Source organism: Pholcus phalangioides, unplaced genomic scaffold, assembly GCF_987345545.1.
Source record: "Pholcus phalangioides strain wild (caught in Gottingen) unplaced genomic scaffold, Ppha-v1.0 ptg000008l_1, whole genome shotgun sequence".
Classification (NCBI taxonomy): domain Eukaryota; kingdom Metazoa; phylum Arthropoda; class Arachnida; order Araneae; family Pholcidae; genus Pholcus; species Pholcus phalangioides.
This window is the reverse complement of record NW_028301601.1, coordinates 23928221-23946406: the sequence shown is the minus strand read 5'-3', so window position 1 is coordinate 23946406 and position 18186 is coordinate 23928221. Positions and strand designations below refer to the sequence as shown.

General features: G+C 34.1%; 1 protein-coding gene across 10 annotated transcripts in view; it reads right to left on the bottom strand.

Annotated features, from left to right (window-relative positions):
• The window catches only part of LOC149084054 (uncharacterized), a 59036-nt gene extending 45091 nt beyond the window's left edge, over positions 1–13945 (bottom strand). For 9 of the 10 annotated variants that reach the window (XM_089234402.1, XM_089234409.1, XM_089234407.1 and 6 more), the window contains exons 1-5: positions 13700–13945; positions 9830–10000; positions 2873–3123; positions 2534–2759; positions 1668–2026 (exon numbers count right to left, since the gene is read on the bottom strand). In XM_089234402.1, the coding sequence (XP_089090528.1) occupies positions 1668–2026; positions 2534–2759; positions 2873–3123; positions 9830–9944 (951 nt within the window). In that variant the 5' untranslated portion in view covers positions 9945–10000; positions 13700–13945. Of the gene's footprint in view, positions 1–1667; positions 2027–2533; positions 2760–2872; positions 3124–9829; positions 10001–13546; positions 13635–13699 lie in introns of those variants that run through there. The other variant, XM_089234404.1, reaches the window with a different exon arrangement.
• Between the last annotated feature and the right edge of the window lie 4241 nt (positions 13946–18186).

The following is an 18186-nucleotide window of genomic DNA, read 5'->3' as shown; positions in this document are numbered from 1 at the left end:
CATATTTAAAAAAAAAAAATTGAAAGTAAACTATCCATTGACGTTCCTATAAACACTTGTTCAGAACTTACTTAATTTCAGAACTTACAAGTCCAATCATTTTTAACAATTATTTTAACATATTTTTTGTTTTCACCCAGGTACATTCATTTCATTTTTACTGAAACATAGTATTAATTAGAATATCTAATTTTTTTTGTTAGTCCCCATGTACCACAGCTGCCAACTTTGGAGAATGAGAATTCGGGGAGGTTTTCGTGCGGATCCAAATTCCATACAAAAATAATTGTAAAATAGATCTTTTAAAACATCTTTGGGACTTTTCATTAATAAAAGGGAAATTTTAGGGATATTTTCCAGTTGCAAAAACCTTGACATCGTGCAAGCCATCACTAATCATGGGCAACCATTATGTTAAATCCCTTGGGTTAAAATTACCTCTCAAAAATCCCCAAATCTTGCAAACCAAAAAAATATTCACTGGGTCCAAAACGGGACATATGGATAAAGCAGATACATGTGATTGTGCCAATTTTGAAAGACCAGATTCACACTTGCAGATTAGCGAATTTAGTGTTTTCTCCCTAAAAATGAGATTTTTGTGATTTGACAAAATTGTGACAATTTACATAACGTTATGAACCAGCAGTTTTTATCCCAGGTAAACACTTAAGGAATAAGTTTTTTCCTAATTGTGAGGATTTTTTTTTTTACAAACATGAACGAAATTCAGGAGATAAAAGAATTTTTCAGGAGTGGGAGATAAAGTGGAAATTCTGGAAACTTGTTAGCTATGCCTTATATTTCAGGGTTCCTTCTTTGTTAAAAGTCCCCCCAGATTAATTTCAGTTACTTTTTGCACTAGTGATTTTTCATCTCACAATTGGATGGCTTTTATATAAAAGGAACCCCAAGTGCTATTTTTAACAGTTTGGAGATATACCGACATCTGAACCATTGAAAGAGGTGGGATTTTTTTTTATCTAAGTAGAACCAAGTGACCTATAGGCTGTGATGGGGTCTGTGTGCACTTAAACCAACTATCCAAACTGAAGAGATAACTAAATCAAAGATAACTTTAAATGGCCTTTTCTCAGTTTTGAATTAACGGTGCTTGGTTCCTTTTATATAAAAGCCATCCAATTCTCACTGTTCTTTCTCAAATCGTGAATAGATATTTAAAAAAAACCAAAATATCATATGATAAAGCAGGGTTTAAGCTACGGTCGAATTTTTCACAAAATGCAGAAGTAGTAGCCACTTTTGCAAAAATGCGTAGAGGAGGTACGAAACGAGAAGACATCAACCAAAAATGACCGAAAATCGGCTTGCATAACACTTGAATGGTCCCTCTTCTCCGAACAAATTTAATACCAAAAATCCTGACTCTCTAAAAGTTTATCAAATTTGTTTCTTTCCTTCACAGAACTTTCCCCAGACTTGTATCACATATTTGCATCTTTTCTCGGCTTCTGCCAAATATTTTACGTTTACCCTGACCTTTTTTTTTAATTTTCCCGGAGGTCTCTGCAAACCCTGTATAAAGTTTATTCAAAAATACTTTCCTTCGTGTAGTGTTAAAATACAGATTGCATTGAACATGGAAAATGAGAAATTTGACAAACTAAAAATGTAACAAGCAAAATATATATTATAGAAATACTCACAAAATTAGGTAACATTCCACGAAACTGGGGTGGTGGTTGATGCAAACCAGATCCGGGTCCCATGGGTCCAGAAACACCAGGTCCTGGAGGGACATTCCCTAACATGGGTGTACCAGGATTAGAACCACCGCCAGATCCAATATTATTTGAGTTCATTGTTCCGCCACGTGTCTGCATGGAATATGGACGCTGATCACGCAGCTGCTGAGATTGGGGGTAAGCCTGTGTATCTGAAAGAGGCGGACCGTTCACGCCACTGCCACTGCTCTGTGGCAGGCCGCCTGAACCCATGGGCAGCAATGACGATTGTGATGGCTGTTGCTGTTGTTGCAGAGCTCCTCTCCCCCAACTGCCTTCGGCTGAAAGAATAATATCATTAAGTGACTTGAGGTGCATCTGATTACAAAAATAATTATATAATTGATATGAACAACAGTTACCAAGCCTTCGAAGTACTGTAGCCCCATGCTACACCCCACTTATAACATGCAACGTGATATATTTAGTCAGAGCTGCTGTTGGAAATTTAAACATGTCACCCTTTTTCCTTGCTTCACAATAAGCATGATATAGCACATGGGGTAACTATGTATCAAATTATTCTAACTTATTTTTTAGCCCTCCCTCACTTGTACACTGAGCAACTTTAACCTTCCACCAGGAGCACATATGTAAGAGATACATGGAGGAAATGGAAGCATGTATCTCCTATATATATGCGCTCGCTGAAAGTTTAATAGGGCTAAATGATGAAACACCAAAACTTGTTTATAAGCAGTGATTATAAAGTAAATAGCCATGAAGCATATTATAACACGAAGATGGCTTATTTAATGTTTTTATCAGCACTAAAGCAAGCTACTCACTTTGAGGACGTAAGCTTGGTCCAGGTGCGTACTGTGAATCTGCATTTGTTTTCTGATTGCCTTCTGTTGGTGCATCGCCACCAGCCAACTTGGGGAATTCCTGAGGAAAAAATGGCGACTGCTGGCCCAAGAAGTTCCGTTCTTGACCACCATCCTCTTGGTTTGAGGTTACACTGCTCCATGTTTTGCTTGCTCCTGTTGAAGTACTGTTGCTTGTGGTTGTGGGCTAAGAAGAAGACAAATTTTAAAAAATTATCGGACCATGAATACAAGCTGAATATTAAACAGAAAATAAAAGCTGTGTTTTGCAAAGACCTTCGGAAAAATAGAAAACCTTACTTTCTGAGAAGTTTGAGATTGAGAGGAGGCTGGTTGCGATTGCAGTGATGGTTGTTGGTTTCCAGTGTTGCCCTCTTCCTTTGCTTTCTCTTTGTTGGCACTGCCCCATCCTTGGCCGCCACTGGGTACAAGGCTTACGTTTGGGTTGTTACCACTGTTTTCACTTTTCAGACTTGGTAAATTGGCTGGTGGAGGCATGCGACGCCCCACAGCAACCTTCCCCAATGACTGGAGTCCATGCTTAGGCTGAACTGTTTGATTAAGAAAAGATAATAAAGCATTATAAATAAACCACAGATCGTTTTCAAAATAAAATCTATGTCTTCAACACTCAGTAAAATTGAAAAATGATTTAAAATTACTCATGATCATATATTCTAATATGATAAAAAGATGAATTTCATAGATAAATTATCCAAAGCAAGAGGTTACCAACCAAACCGATATCTGATAATCTAATTCATGAACTGTTTGCTTACCAAAATTTTTAAATTTTCAAATAATTTATCATTGAAATTATGTTAGAATGTATTCCATGAATGTTTTTTATGCCATCAGTAACAGTGGGTGATGAATGGTGCAGTCAACACAATTCTATTCAGCATTCAAAGATGATCATCACTTGGCATAATGGAAAAAACATTACGTTAAAAAAAAAAAAAAAAAAAAATTCACATAAATTTAAAAGTTTTTCCTCAAACATGGGAGACCTTTCGAAATGCAGCGATACTTAACCCAACAAATACCCTGGTTTACAAATTTTTTGGTTAACAAAGATTTTAATGGTTTTTCTGCCTCGGCTAATGAATCTGGATTCAGCTAACAAAAATTCATTTATATGGGTGCCAAACCAACATAAAACAATCACAAGCTAAATTTTAATGTTAATCAGTATCAGAATTACAATCACTAAAGCTTGATTAACTCATGTGCACCTCTGAATCCTTTTCCATATGTACCTCAGCTTGCGGACCAAAGGTTTGGTCTGGACATTCAGGAGCAAATTTATTCCATCTGCATCTATCAGACCCATAAATGAGCTGACCAAATCACAAACAAATAAGGACACCTATGAACTCGACTGGCTTGTTTCAATACCAGTGTAGTCTACTAAAGCTGATATTTGTTGTGTGTATAGAGACAAATAAAAAATATTCAGTCTCATCTGCCTGTAAATTCTCATTTATCTGATTCTGAAGCTTTTTATTTTAGCCTCCAGTCAATTTCCATCCTTAATTTTCCAATAGAAACCTGCGGAAAACCGTAAAATTTCGGCCAATGAAAGTGATTTCAGAACAAATTATCTTTGTTATCTAAGGTATCACTGTAGTAAAATATTTCTCACATAGAACCTGCAGAAACAAAAATATACATTCATGGCACATTATATGCACCAAAGCTTGGCAAATCGCAAAACAATTTAAGCACCAGAATAATTTCTTGTGAGTCAAACATTATTTTCAAGAATAACGGGTTAAGAATGTTTGTTTCAAATTTTCTAGGACACAGTGACCACCTTTGATATAGACATAAGTTCATATGAATTTAAAATTTTTTTATATTTTTCTTACATTCACAATTTAGTAATCACAAATAAAAAATTTTTGGAACTGATAACTTATCCGCCATGGCTACTTACTTGGCATCTGGGATTTATCAATCCCTGATATACATTATCAATATATCTATAATAGGCTATATATGCAGTTGGAACCCCTGCGCTGTCAATTCAAATGGACCTAATTCAGTTTGCTATATTTAAACTTAAACTAATAAGAAAATGAGCTCTTATAACAAAACAAAAATTATAATTTAGCTTATAACAAAAGATGACAATGTCATAATTTTATGGGCTGATGAGATAACAATTGATATGTGCAATCAGTTTGTTCCACTTCTGACAGATGAACTTGCATCAAACAAATAATCACATAATCAAATAGCTTGATAATGGGAGAAAACTTTCAACTCAAGCATTTTTTTATCTTTATGCCATCCAGGGTTGGCAAGAACCGTTGTTTTTCCAGAAAAAAACCCAATCCAGGAACCCTTTTAGGGTTGGTTCAGATGTTTAGTTTTTTTTCGGGTTTATGATACGGAAGCATGAGAAAAGCAAGTTACATATGCTGTAGTCTACATTCATACACTAAACCTAGTCATTTATGGCAATTATTTATGTAATTATTCTATTGGTGGCAGCTCATTAAAGAAAATTCTAGGGGGGCACAAAAATGTTCAGAATCTTATAATAAATGGGTTAATATATCATGGATTTTTCCCTAAATAATCTAAATTGCATTAAATGCAGATTTATTAATGTATTTTCTCTTTAGACAGAGTATGACAATGCAATTACACCTTTAGAAAGCATACTGTTTGCCAGTAGGTGTAGTTTTTTGTGGGTTTTTTCGGGTTGAACAAAATCCGATCATTACCACCTAAAATTTTTAAAAAAGTGATTACTGGATTGAAGTCACTAGATTGGGGAAATTTTTTATTCTTTTTCAAATTTATGTCAGGACCATTTTTCCATATTGATAGACATGCTAAACCCTAAAATTTTGCCAAAGAAAACCAATTTCAATTGTTTCTTTATTTGGAAAAAAAAAATGCTTGGCTTCGAAGATATTTGGCTGCTGTAATTCTCCCTCCCCCCATTTGTGAAGCCTTGATATACTTGTTTAAAATCACTAAAATAATTATGTAAAGTAACTGAAAACAAATCGGGATTGGAGTCCAAAATTTTTTTATGTGTGATAAGTTGGAATGTTGTCCATCAACACAAAATTATCAAAGATTAAGTTAGCATGTCTGCTAACATGAAGAAAGTCTGTAGATCATAGACAAGTAGAAGAAAACAGTTGACGATTTCTCTCAGAAAAAAAATATACTTGGCGTCTACGAATATTACCTAGGACCTACTTTTTCCAGTCAAGCAATGTAGTTAGTGTTATGCAATAGAACACACACAAATGCATTTTTGATTAATTTTATTTCATTAAAATTAGTTCAAATGCCATAGGTAAGCAACAAACATCGGAAAGGTATCCCCAATCCATCAATCAAGATATTTATGAGCTTTACTTTGGGGGGGGGGGGGGGATTTCGACATCTAAAAAAGTTAGCCTTCTTATTTAGAAATAAAAAGATGTGATGTTTGCTATTTATTTCCAAAATCATTGTTAGAATCATAAAAAGCCTATAATTAAAGCAATTGTTGATGCTACACCCTATGAAAGAGAAAGACTTATGAAGTGGAGCCTTAGTTAGATAAACAAGAGAGAAAACACTCTGTAGAAATGAAATCGGTTGGAAAATCTCCTTTGTAGTCCAGCGGTTCGCAACCGGTGCTCCGCTGAGCCCTAAGGGCCCGTGTGCAACTCCCAGGGGCTCCGCAGAGACTCGAGGAAAATAAAATGAATCAGTAAATAAGAGAGGCCTACAAAATGAAATAAAAATTAATATCTGCCATAAAATTATGTACAAAAAAGGACGCCTCGAGTCAAAAAAGAGTGAGAACCGCTGCTTTAGTCCATGTAACAACATTTTACAAAAAAAAAATTCTATATTCAGCAGCTGGTTTTTAGCCAAGGAACTCTATCGCTTTTGCTTATGAAACCAAGCAGCTGTTAAAAATAAATTTTGCAGATTGTTTTTTTCCCTCTCACCTAGAAAACGGTGCGAGATAGAAATTGTTTTGCAGAATGTCACGTTGTGCATGTTGAATCATTTTCCTCAATTCTTTAACCATGCTATAGAAATGCTACACTATATAAGAGTTACCTGTGGCAGAGGTCTGTCCAGACTTTTTTTTGGAATATGGTCCTGTTCTTGTCAATTTTTTTTAAAGCTAGTAATTTTGTAGAAAATTAAATAATCTAACTGCAGAAAGAAAATACAGCATCAAATTTGGGGTTTCAATAATTTTTATATTATGAATTTGTTGTCAAGACCTACAATTTCATGTGTGTGTGTGAGACACTCCCTCCGCACAATTGAGAAAATTTATTTAGAAACAACTAGTCTACCAAGAGCCATCAGAAATTGTGGATGGTGAAAAGTTTAGTCAACATTCAACTATTCAGCTTGAATTAATCATCACTTGGCTCTGTGCTGCAAACACATGAATATAAATAGCATTTCACGGTGTAAAAAATTGTCATTTAAATAATAAATTATTGTAATACATATGACAGTTGGTTACAATGCACATGGTGTTTTTAAATATTTCAAGGCAATGATATTGTTTTCCACAATCAAGCCATCAGATATTGTGGATGGTGAAATGTTTGGTCAACATTCAACTATTCAGCTTGAGTTAATCATCACTTGGCTTTGTGCCTCAAACACTTTGCAGTTTGAACATAAATTCACATCATGTAAAACATATCAAGTTGTAAATTGCTATAACATAAAATAAATATGTTGTAATATTGGTGTAATATCTATGAAAAAAATTTAATGCAATCACATCTATCTCTATCAAGCCATCAGATAATGTGGGTGGTGAAAAGTTTGGTCAGCATTTAACCATTCAGCTAATAAAATCGTCACTTGGCTTTTTGTTTTAAACCTTATGAATTCACAATTTTCTCTACTAGAGTAGAATTCTAAAAAAAAGTCAAGAAAATGGATTTACTTAATGTGAGATGCATAATGTACATGCCTGCTACCTGTCAGTAATAATAGCGAGACCTTAAATGCAAGGGCATCACTAAGAATAGAGAGAGCGACACATTTCTAAGACCCAGGTTAATGAAGAAACTAGGTTCTCACCAAGCAGAAGTCTATAGCAGAGTTTGTTCAACTAAACATTTGTGTTTTCTAATTTTTAGGTACTTGACATGCTATCACACATGTCAGTGATCAAATGTTGCTTCACTCCGTAATCACCTTATTCAAGCTCTGATTATTTTTTATTTGGGTAATATTATACAGGGCTCCACAAATCCAGTAACCAGGTTGTCATGGCAACTCAAAATTTGATATTGGGAACTCAAATACTCTATGTGATTGCTAAATTGAAGCATGTAAGGATGATACTAAATTTTCTGATTTCATGTCTTCCAACACAAGAAAGGGTTATAATGGCTTTTTTCTTTTCTTTACTTTACTTGTCAATCCATGTAGTAACACTTGTAAATTGTAACTTACTCATCATTTTTACGTTTTCTCATGAACAAATAGTTTATATATGCCCGACATCATTTGTAAAACTTTTTCCGTAACAAACAAATCTGATTGTTTTTCAAACATGTTTCATGCAATAGTCATAAGTAAATGAAAGATGAATGCCCGCATTAATTTACGTAATTTTTTTTATAAAAAGAAATTGTAGAAAGGGTTTCTAAAGCCCCCCCCCCCTAGCAGAATGTTTTCAATTGTTCTGCAACAAGACCCCTGGCTAAAAATGGTCTATTACTACTAAGCCACACATACACACCTCGCCCATATCCCTCTGCGAAGTTTCTAACGAACTGGTACATGTTAAAATGTATGTGTAAGTATAATAAACCTGATGGGAAGTTTATTTCTGTGTAGTGCTTCCATCTGCCATAAATTTTTTCTGGAAATGTTATGCAGTAAAAATCCTCATAATAGCGTTATATGCACTTTTCTTTGAATTTTTGAATTCAGATTGTTCCCAGACGTATGTCGTAGATTTTGGCATATTGCTAGAAGCCTCTAGAAATCAATATATTTTCTCGTGGAAAGGGTGAGGCGTGAGTGAAAAGAATACTGAATGTATCTATTTATTGCATTAGAACATACCACAGGCTTTGAGAGAGAGAGAATGCAATGACTAACAATGGTCACAGTAGGGAAAACAAGTTCTTTTTCAGAAGATCTGATAAAAAAAACGAAAACAAATTGTACGTAAATTTTTATGAGAATCCCCCCCCCCCCATGTGATTTTTCAATAATACATTTTCCAATATATATAGCATGCATACAAAGGAATTCATATCTCATAACAAATAATGCTTCTGTTCACTCAAGGTTCCCTTTTCTTCACATACAAAAATTAGATTGCCATAAAAAGCAATATTAAAAAAAAAACAGCTAAAATATTTAAACTATTAAATTGATGAATGTTTGTTGCATACTAGTCAATTATTCATCAGGTGTAAGTCAATATTGCTTCAAACATAGAAATAATTAGTGCAGATTAAGGTTTTAAATATTTTACTTCAAGGCCAAGATTACACTATAAAAGTTAAATAAAAGTTTTATAAAATAACTTTTATAGTGTAATCCCGACATAAGGCTGGGATTACACTATAAAAGTTATGTAAACATGCTTTTATAAAACTTTTACAGTGTAATCTAGGCCTAAGGGCCACATTGCACTAGTTTACAAAAGTTTTTGGAAAAGTTCTTATAAAATTTAAAAAATGCAACCAATAAGTGCATTGGTTAGATTCGAGCGAATTTAACTAATCGGCTTATAGGGTTTTTTTGTTTCTGAATAATTCTTTTACCAAAGTTTTATAGTGAAACGCAGGCTTAACGCAAGATCTTCAGAATCAAATATAAAAATTTCAGCTATAAGAGATACCGAGAGACAGAGAACTATAATTATTAAATTTATGCAATACATAAAAAACCCTCTTAACAGTAATCCCCTTATTTCAGGGCCAAATAATAGTTCCCCTGCATGCATTCCAAATCTGATTAACAATCGCCCTTCTTTATATGTCTGGTCAATTTTTTATGCTCCCGATGTCCCCAAAAGAGGGATTTTACTGTATTTGTTAAATTAACATTTCAAATTCTGAATATAAAAAATATTTACTCCTTTAAAAAAAAAAAAAAAAATTCACTTTTCAGCATTGATTTATAGTAAATAGGACAGCAGTAATTTTTATAACTAAATAAATTTTTTTCAAAAATATACTTACATTTTTCATTTTTTGGAGAATGAAATATTTCAAGACTAAAAAAATAAGGACTCACCAGTGGTTTTCGGGTTCTCTAGACTTTTCCCCTTATAGAGATTATTTATGTCCAGTGAAACAAACTTCGACTTTCCTTTCTCCCCCTTTGCATTGAGCCCCGAAGCTGAAGACATGCTGATCACAAGAAGTCATTTGAGTTATGCACTGCACCCAGGGAACTTCTTGCCCCCTGTTGGGAATTGAAACAAAATTGAAGCAAAGTCATAAAAAGTCGATAATTAAAACGGTATAGAGATCACACGAAAATAAAATAAGATTACAATCATAAATTGAAGTCATGAAATACAAAATAAAAGTGAGCAAATTTTGACCCTGTCCAACTGGACAATCAAACTGGTAGCCCACCTAAGAATTTCATCGGCACCAATCATGTAATACGATTTAGATCATGAATTTTAATACAATACAAAGAATAAATAAGACACACAGACCTACCAGAACGATGTTCAAAGGAATTTTGTAAATGTTTTTAACACCTTTTTTTTAAAAAAAAAATTATTTTTGCTGGTTTAAACTGTCACGTCAAAAACCTCAAATATTGCTATGCAATATAAAAATTTCCATTGAAAATACACATTGATTGCATGTAATGTTTAAATTCACTATATTATACAAAGAATAAATACTTAATGTGATTGTAAAATAATTTTCTGCTCTCTACAGAATTTTGGACAATATATATGTGTATTTTTCATGTAAAATATACAATTTAAATAGAGCATAACATAAAGACTGAAGGAAAATTGATGGAACTATTTGATATTCTTCAGTTCAACATGATTCTCGATCTTACAAAATTTCTTCAACTGCTTATTTAATATATGTGTATTGAACCATCTGCTGTGCTCTTTTCATAACAGATAGGTAATTAAAAAGTTTTTACACCATATATGTAATGTTGATTTCTGTTATTAAATTTTCTAGATAATCACTGAGATACTTAAAAACGATACCCTTATTGTGCATAACATGAGAATATAGCTAGCAATAAAAATACTAAATTGAACTAAAATGTCCTTTAATTGAACTAAAATTGTCCTTTAATTGAACTAATTGAACTAAAATTTAATAGTGCTGATTGTATGCGATGCTTAAGAAAAGCTATAACTTATTTTAAGTGTAAAAGTAACACTGGCAACATGTTTTTGACTGTTTTAATACTAAGCTTTTGAGTTCAAAACAATCCTGCGATCTCCTACCACACATAGTTTGAATAAACAGCTCTATTTGGCTTAGGAGATTGAACACAGGTAATCAGTAGTTTAGTTAACCCATTAACCACAACTTTGATTTTTAACAAAAAATAATGAGTGGAACCACTTCCACCATTTATTGGCAAAGAAAAAACTTAAAATTCAGAATAGCAAATTCTTACCAACTGGCATTAATGGGTTAACATTAGCAGTTTAGATAAAATGGACCATAAAGTTATATATCTGGTCTGAACTCTTGTTGTAAAAAAATTAAAATTGCAAATTATAATTAATGTTTGGTTTTAATTATTGTAATAAATCAGTATTTAAAAATAAAACTCAATATATGAAAAAATTCATTATGTCATCAACATATTGTGTTCAAAATAATATCCAAAAGCATTCGTTTATGTTTTTGACGGTTTTCGACAGTTTAAACCAACCCTGGTATTACTAAATTACTTAATGCCTATAAACAGGCCTTTAGTCACTGTGATAGATGGACACCTCTGATTTGTTAAGCCCTTAGATGTTAAGGATTATCTGCACAACACAAAAAAATAAAATTAATTTAACTAGTCTACTCAAAGCCATCAGATATTGTGGATGGTGAAAAGTTTAGTCAACATTCAACTATTCAGCTTGAATTAATCATCACATGGCTTTGTGTCGCAAGCACATCATGTGGCATCAACATAACTTTGGATTTTTTTCAAAGCACTACACCCTCAAAGATGTTTTTTTTTTCTTCCAAATATATGTATTTCTGGTGTTTTTCAAGGAAAGAACTGTATAGTCAAATTCCATCATAATGATACTCAAGGGGCTGAAGAAATGTATCGTTATATTGACTGTTTATAATGGTTATAAATGGCAGGGATTGACAATAAAAAAATTAGGTCTTGGCCAAATGGTTTTTTTAAATTCCCCATCCAAAACCGGTTCTGCACAGCTCAGAACCACGAAGCACTGCTGTTGTGGACCCTACCTATGGATACCCTCTACAATGATAATCGTTTATACAACCATATTACTCTCTGGCCTTGTTGAAATTTCTATAGTGTTGATATAGTCCATCGATAACAATATAAAATTCACAATAAAGATACATTTCTCCACCTTTTTGAGTATTGTATGATGAAGTTTCATTAAGACTCAAAAAGAACCAGAAATCTGGACTTGACCAATTCCAGGCACAAGGTCGCCATAGTCCATAGTGACTATAGACTGTATTAGAGCCTTAAATTTTTCATACATGGTTATTAAGTTAAAATCTATAAATGGCACAAATTTTTCTAATTTCATGACCATGTGTTTTTATCGCCAAACCCGATTCGGTGCTATTTGCAAGGGTTACCAGCAGGCAAGAGGAGCACACAATGTTAAAAAAAAAAGAAAAAAAAAAGAGAGGGAATAGTGTTGGCAACATATCACTGTTTTAACATTGTCAAAAACTTAGCAGCAAAAAGACATTAGGAATTGAGCAACTAGGTTTCACGTGGGGGTGGCCCCTTTTAATATAATATTTTCTCTGTATATTAGACAAGGCATGACATGCTTCCGCAAAATTGAGAAATAACACCGTTACAGCCTAATTGTAACTTGCAAAGTGGTCAAATATGAAGATGGTCTTCATACATAAGTGATTATTTAATAACTAAGTACCCCAAGATCACAAAAACGGCTCAGGGATTTGATCATTCAACACCCACACACACGAGCTCATATTTCACATTCTAAAATAGAAGAGAAAAAAAAAGTGAGCAATAAAGATATATATCTCTACATTAGCATATAATCATGTGATCTGGGATGCATTGATGTATAAAAAGACTTGGGAGAGAATGCTCGTCCAAATGACAGTTCCAGACATGGGCTGGAGCTCCAACCTGTCAAGTGGTGTCAAACTAATCAACTTTTAGACAATTGAGTTTCAAAGTAGATGAATAATTAATCATCTCAACAACAATCTAAGGTATGTATAATGACAAATCAGTTAATTATTCAAGTTCACCTTGGACACTCAACCCAACCCATAGCATCATCAATAACTACTCGAATTACACATTACCAGCCCAATAACGTCAAATCACGAATAGTACATTTAATAGCCACCTAAAATATCGTAATACCAAACTTCTACACCATGTTAATTCCGTTTATTCAGGGCTTGTTTACACGAGAACCTTTCCACCGCAATTAGGCCTAGTTTTAAAATCGCCATTTTACTGATTACACTCCGAATGTACACAACTTATAATACACGTAACACTATCAATACAATCATCGCAACAATTCATTACAAACAACTAAAGTATACAATAATCCCCCGGGTACAACGCGGCCACATACATCGAGACGCAGTCACAACACAACAAAAGCAATAACAATGGAGGCCATAGCTTCCAGCGTAGGAAATCGCGAAATTTTTTGAACGATAATCCAGCGGCATATTCGCGGAGATGCGAATTTCTAGCTGATCCGGGAGGATCACGTATCTCAAATATATACAAAATACTCACGATATATACAAGAAATAATGAGTTATCCAGCGAGTTATGTCGACCGAAGTTATATGTACACAGAGAAAGAGATGAACTTCCCCCCGAGATACCGCTCTAGGATTAAAATTTTCTTTGGTTATCAAGGGACCGAAACAAAAAATAATAACTCACCTCGGTCCTTTCAAAAGGCTTATTTAATAAATATAGATTACAATTAATTAATTGAAGGGATTTGGGTTGGATGGCGGCAGATTTAACACAACAGGTTTTTATTATAGGTCCAGATTTTCAAGGACCTTTCCAATATGGCGAACAAAAAAAAAATTTTTTTTCTTCTTCTTCTTTTTTTCCCCCTCACTGAAAGCGTTAAACAATCTGACTGATGACGTCATAGGGCTTCGCTCTTCGCTCGCTCTCTCTATCCCTTTCTGCGTATTTATCTTTCCCCTCTTTTCGTAGGCTTTTCTTTCTTTTTTTTTTCAAATTTTCTATCAACAAACGGAAAAATTCTCGTAAATTAGGTTCATTCTGAATTTATTTGAGGAATTACTTGAATATCCATTTTAGTATGTAATTAATTATTTTTAGAGAAGCGTGTTTCTGCATTTTTGAAATTTTTAGTTTGACATATACAGTCGAATTGCATCAAAGTTTCTAGGAATAACTGTGACCAAATGACCCGCAATCGACATGCATTGTCCGGTATTTTTTGGACTTCTTGATTTTTTTTTCTTTTCTTCAATCCGAATACAGTCAAACCTCGTTAATGAGTCACTCTTGGGAGAGCAAAAGTATGTCCTAGTAAGCGGAGTGACTCGTTAAACGGAGTAAGCCATAGCTGTACCAATTCCTGCCCAAAGACAATTGGGACTTCCAAAAAGTGACCCGGTAAGCGCGGTGACGTGTTAACCGGGTAACGCACTAACGAGGTAGCACTAACTGTACAACTCCAGTCTATCGCCATGGGCAATTTAACGCCGAGTGAATTGTGATGGAAGTGTGCATTCTCACATATCAGTAGATATATCAGACGTCCTCTTTTAGGAGCACATGTCCCCCTTTTTTTGATATCCAAGCATCCAGGGCCGTAACTAGGCTGGGGCAACCGGGGCACTGTCCTTGGGCCCGCGATGTTAAATAATGGCCGAAAGATGCCGTTTACTTATAGGGGGAGGGGTTACCTATTCTCCATTCAGAAATAAAGAAAATAGGATGCAAACAACACCCAATGCTGATTCCTCTCGAAAAAAAACAACTTTCCCAAAAATGACAACAAAACAAAAAAACATTTTTGAGGGTATACGGGAAAAACCCCTTCTTGCTCTAGGCGCGAAGTAATAAAACTGGCCAGACAGGGCACCATTCATTAAAAGCGAGGGGACAGGGATCGTTATTATTATTTTTTTGTTGCTCAATTTCTTAATGTTTGTGCCAGACATGTGTGTCAGAATGTCGAGACGTTTCAGTCCAAAGCTAATATTTTGGCTGTCATCCTACTCCCTTTTCCACCTGGTCGGAAATTCTCAAGGGAAAAAAAAACCAATACACGGTAATATTACGAATACAAATACAACGCCACAACAGGCAAAATGCCCAACGAGGTGGCTGATGAAAAGATGCCCTTAAAAAAATAAGCTTGACAACTGTAGGAGCGGCGTATTATTTTTTTGCAGATTATGACGGTTCTGCTTCACAAACAGCTACTATATCATTGATATTTGTTCCTCTGTTTGTTGGTAACCTATCGGGTGAGTTTGAATAACTGTTTTTCATAACTGGAGTCCGGATTATACGCAAATGCATACGTACACATGCATTTGCAAATTTTGATTTTTTTTTTCCTGTGTTTATGCGCACAAATGTATGAAATTGAAGAATTCCTGAATAAGTACATATTTTTGAAGTTTAACGAAAATTCAATCACATTTTTATATTTTTCTAATGAGAATTGCTTTTAAAAATGCACACGAATAATAAGCTATTGGCAAATGCAACAGCATTTAGAGCGAGGATTTTTTAGTGAATTACCAAAGATGTGTGATTGTTACCTTTTTTGATATCCGTTGTCAAGTAGGATTTAAAAAAAATTACTTATTTCATTCTGGTTAAGAGACAGTTAGAGTGAGTATTAAATTTTCCGTAGGTTTTTTTTTTCCAGACAATGTAAGACGAACCAATTGCTCTGTAAAGAAAAATTAAATTACAGTGAGCATCACTCAGGGCCGCACCTTGAAGGGGAGAGCTGGTGGATCTTGTGCCACAGGCACTGGAAGGAAGGAGGCGCCGAATGCACCCTTTAACTGCTTCTTCTACATTACATGTGGGCGCCGAAATGCTTTCTTGCTTCGGCTGATAAAGTATCTAGTTGCTGTGCTGGCGTCACTAATAGGATAACCAACCTACCCATTAGTAGAAACTAAAAATTTTCAAATAAAAAACGTGTAGAAATTATTTGTATGAGAATTTTCTTTTCCGAATGAGTATACACTGGGAAATTGACATAATAATATTATATAATAATATATCATATAATAATATGTTATGTAATAATATGTTGCGTAATAATATGTTATATAATAATATGTTATATAATAATATATTATATAATGCATAATTATATAATACATAATTATATAATACATAATTATATAATACATAATTATATAAATATATATACATTTTAAAAACATGTTTGCTTCTTTGAGGGTATTCAATTTTCAAATGCATATTTTCTCAGTTTTAGTACATATTTTGGAATTTTTAACCACTTATTTGGGTTTTTTTTGTGTGATTATTTTGTGATTTTTTTTTAGTGCATATTTTGGCATTTTTAGTGCTTATCTGCATAATTTTCGAGCATATTTCGCCACTTTTTACTGCATGTATTCTGGGCTCTATTCATAACTACTAAAACAAATAGACAAGAAAATATTGCAATTTTATCGGTAAAATATTTGAAGGTTGAAAACAAGTTTTATCTGTTTTCATTTAAGATGAATTCCGATCATGCCGAAAAAAGGAAATGTATATTCACAGTTGAACTCCGTGAAAGATATCCATGCCTTCGGCCGGACAGAGTGCACGACTTGTTGCCCAATAAAGTATGTTTCGGTAGGTTTGTTAAATTTAATGTTAGCTTTCATCACATTTATCAACATTTTTAAATATAAGCAAAATCACTGATCAAATCCATCATCCTAGACTGACATTTGAGCAAAATTTCCGGTAAATTTAAATAATTTACTGACGATTTATCACATTTACCAATACTAGTTGGGGGATTACACATAATCACCGATAAATGTAAAAAACAAAATTTATTTAACTTATAAAAATAGTGGGTAACTATGCATAATAACCGGATTTATTAAATTTCCTCACCGGTTTTGGTTTAGTTGGGAAAAATTATTGTAGAGGTGATTTTTTTTTTTTTTGGCAGAAAAGTAACCCTATATAAGACGACTTGACCCTTATTATAGTGTCTATAACCCTATCTATTGTGTTAATTGGCCTCTTTCTCGTTAGCCCCGAAATTGGTGAAATGATGTCATCAATTGTGCGCGCGCAGACGTCCTCCTTTCTCAGTTTTCGATTATGGCAATCACAGATTTGGACATAGAATTCTGCATAAAGTTGATGCTGCCACCTGTACTTAAACTTAAGAATCCTTTAAAACAGCGGTTCTCAACCTTTTTTAGACTTGCGGAGCTCTTTTAAGTAGAAAAAATTCTATGGCAAAGCCAGTAGGCCAATTTTTTGATTTTTCATCAACGTTACTGATTTATTTTTATCATTTAAAAATATTTATAATTATCTTTTTTAATTTTATTGCTTTTTTTTTTATTCCTCGAGCGGCCGCGGAGCACCTGGAGAGTGCACACGCCCCAAGGGCTCCGTGGAGCACCGGTTGAGAACCTCTGCTTTAAATAATATGCGCAGTGGGAATTGATTTTTTAAACCTGGAAATTTAATATGACTTTCAATTGTTATGAATTTAGTTTATTTGAAAATTGCACTGCATATCACACTGATACAACATAGCCATTCGATATGTATTTTAAGAATTTCTTTACATATTTTCTACTTTTTTTTAATGATATAGAAAATCATTGGACAATTGTTATTTATATACAGTGCCGTCTTAACGCATGGGCCCACCCGGGAACGGCCGGGGGGGGGGGGGGCCTCAAGAGGAAAAGGGTCTCTCAAAAATCAGATCTCATAAAAAATTTTCTAGAATCTGCCTGATAGGGCCTCAGAAAAACCAACTGGCCCGGGGGTCCATGATGCTCTTAAGACGGCCCTGCCTATATATATATAAAGTTCATTTTCTGTATGTCTGTGCTCTATACAAATCTACAATTTTAGATCGATCGTCACCAAATTTCGCATATATATATACCAAATGCGACCCGACTTGAACGATGGGCTACTTTAAAATTTCGTCAGAGCAGGGCAAATACCCCAAATTTGCAAAAAATTGTCGGGCATCAATGGTTTTCGGGCCTCAACAATCACCTTCGGAACGTTTACTTTGGTTACCGTGGTTCCCTAGCCATGCGTTTCTGACGTGCATATGCCTTTACAATGGGTTATCACTTTAACGCTGCCAGTATACATATGTATAATAGTTTATGCCTTTATAATGCTTTGCCACA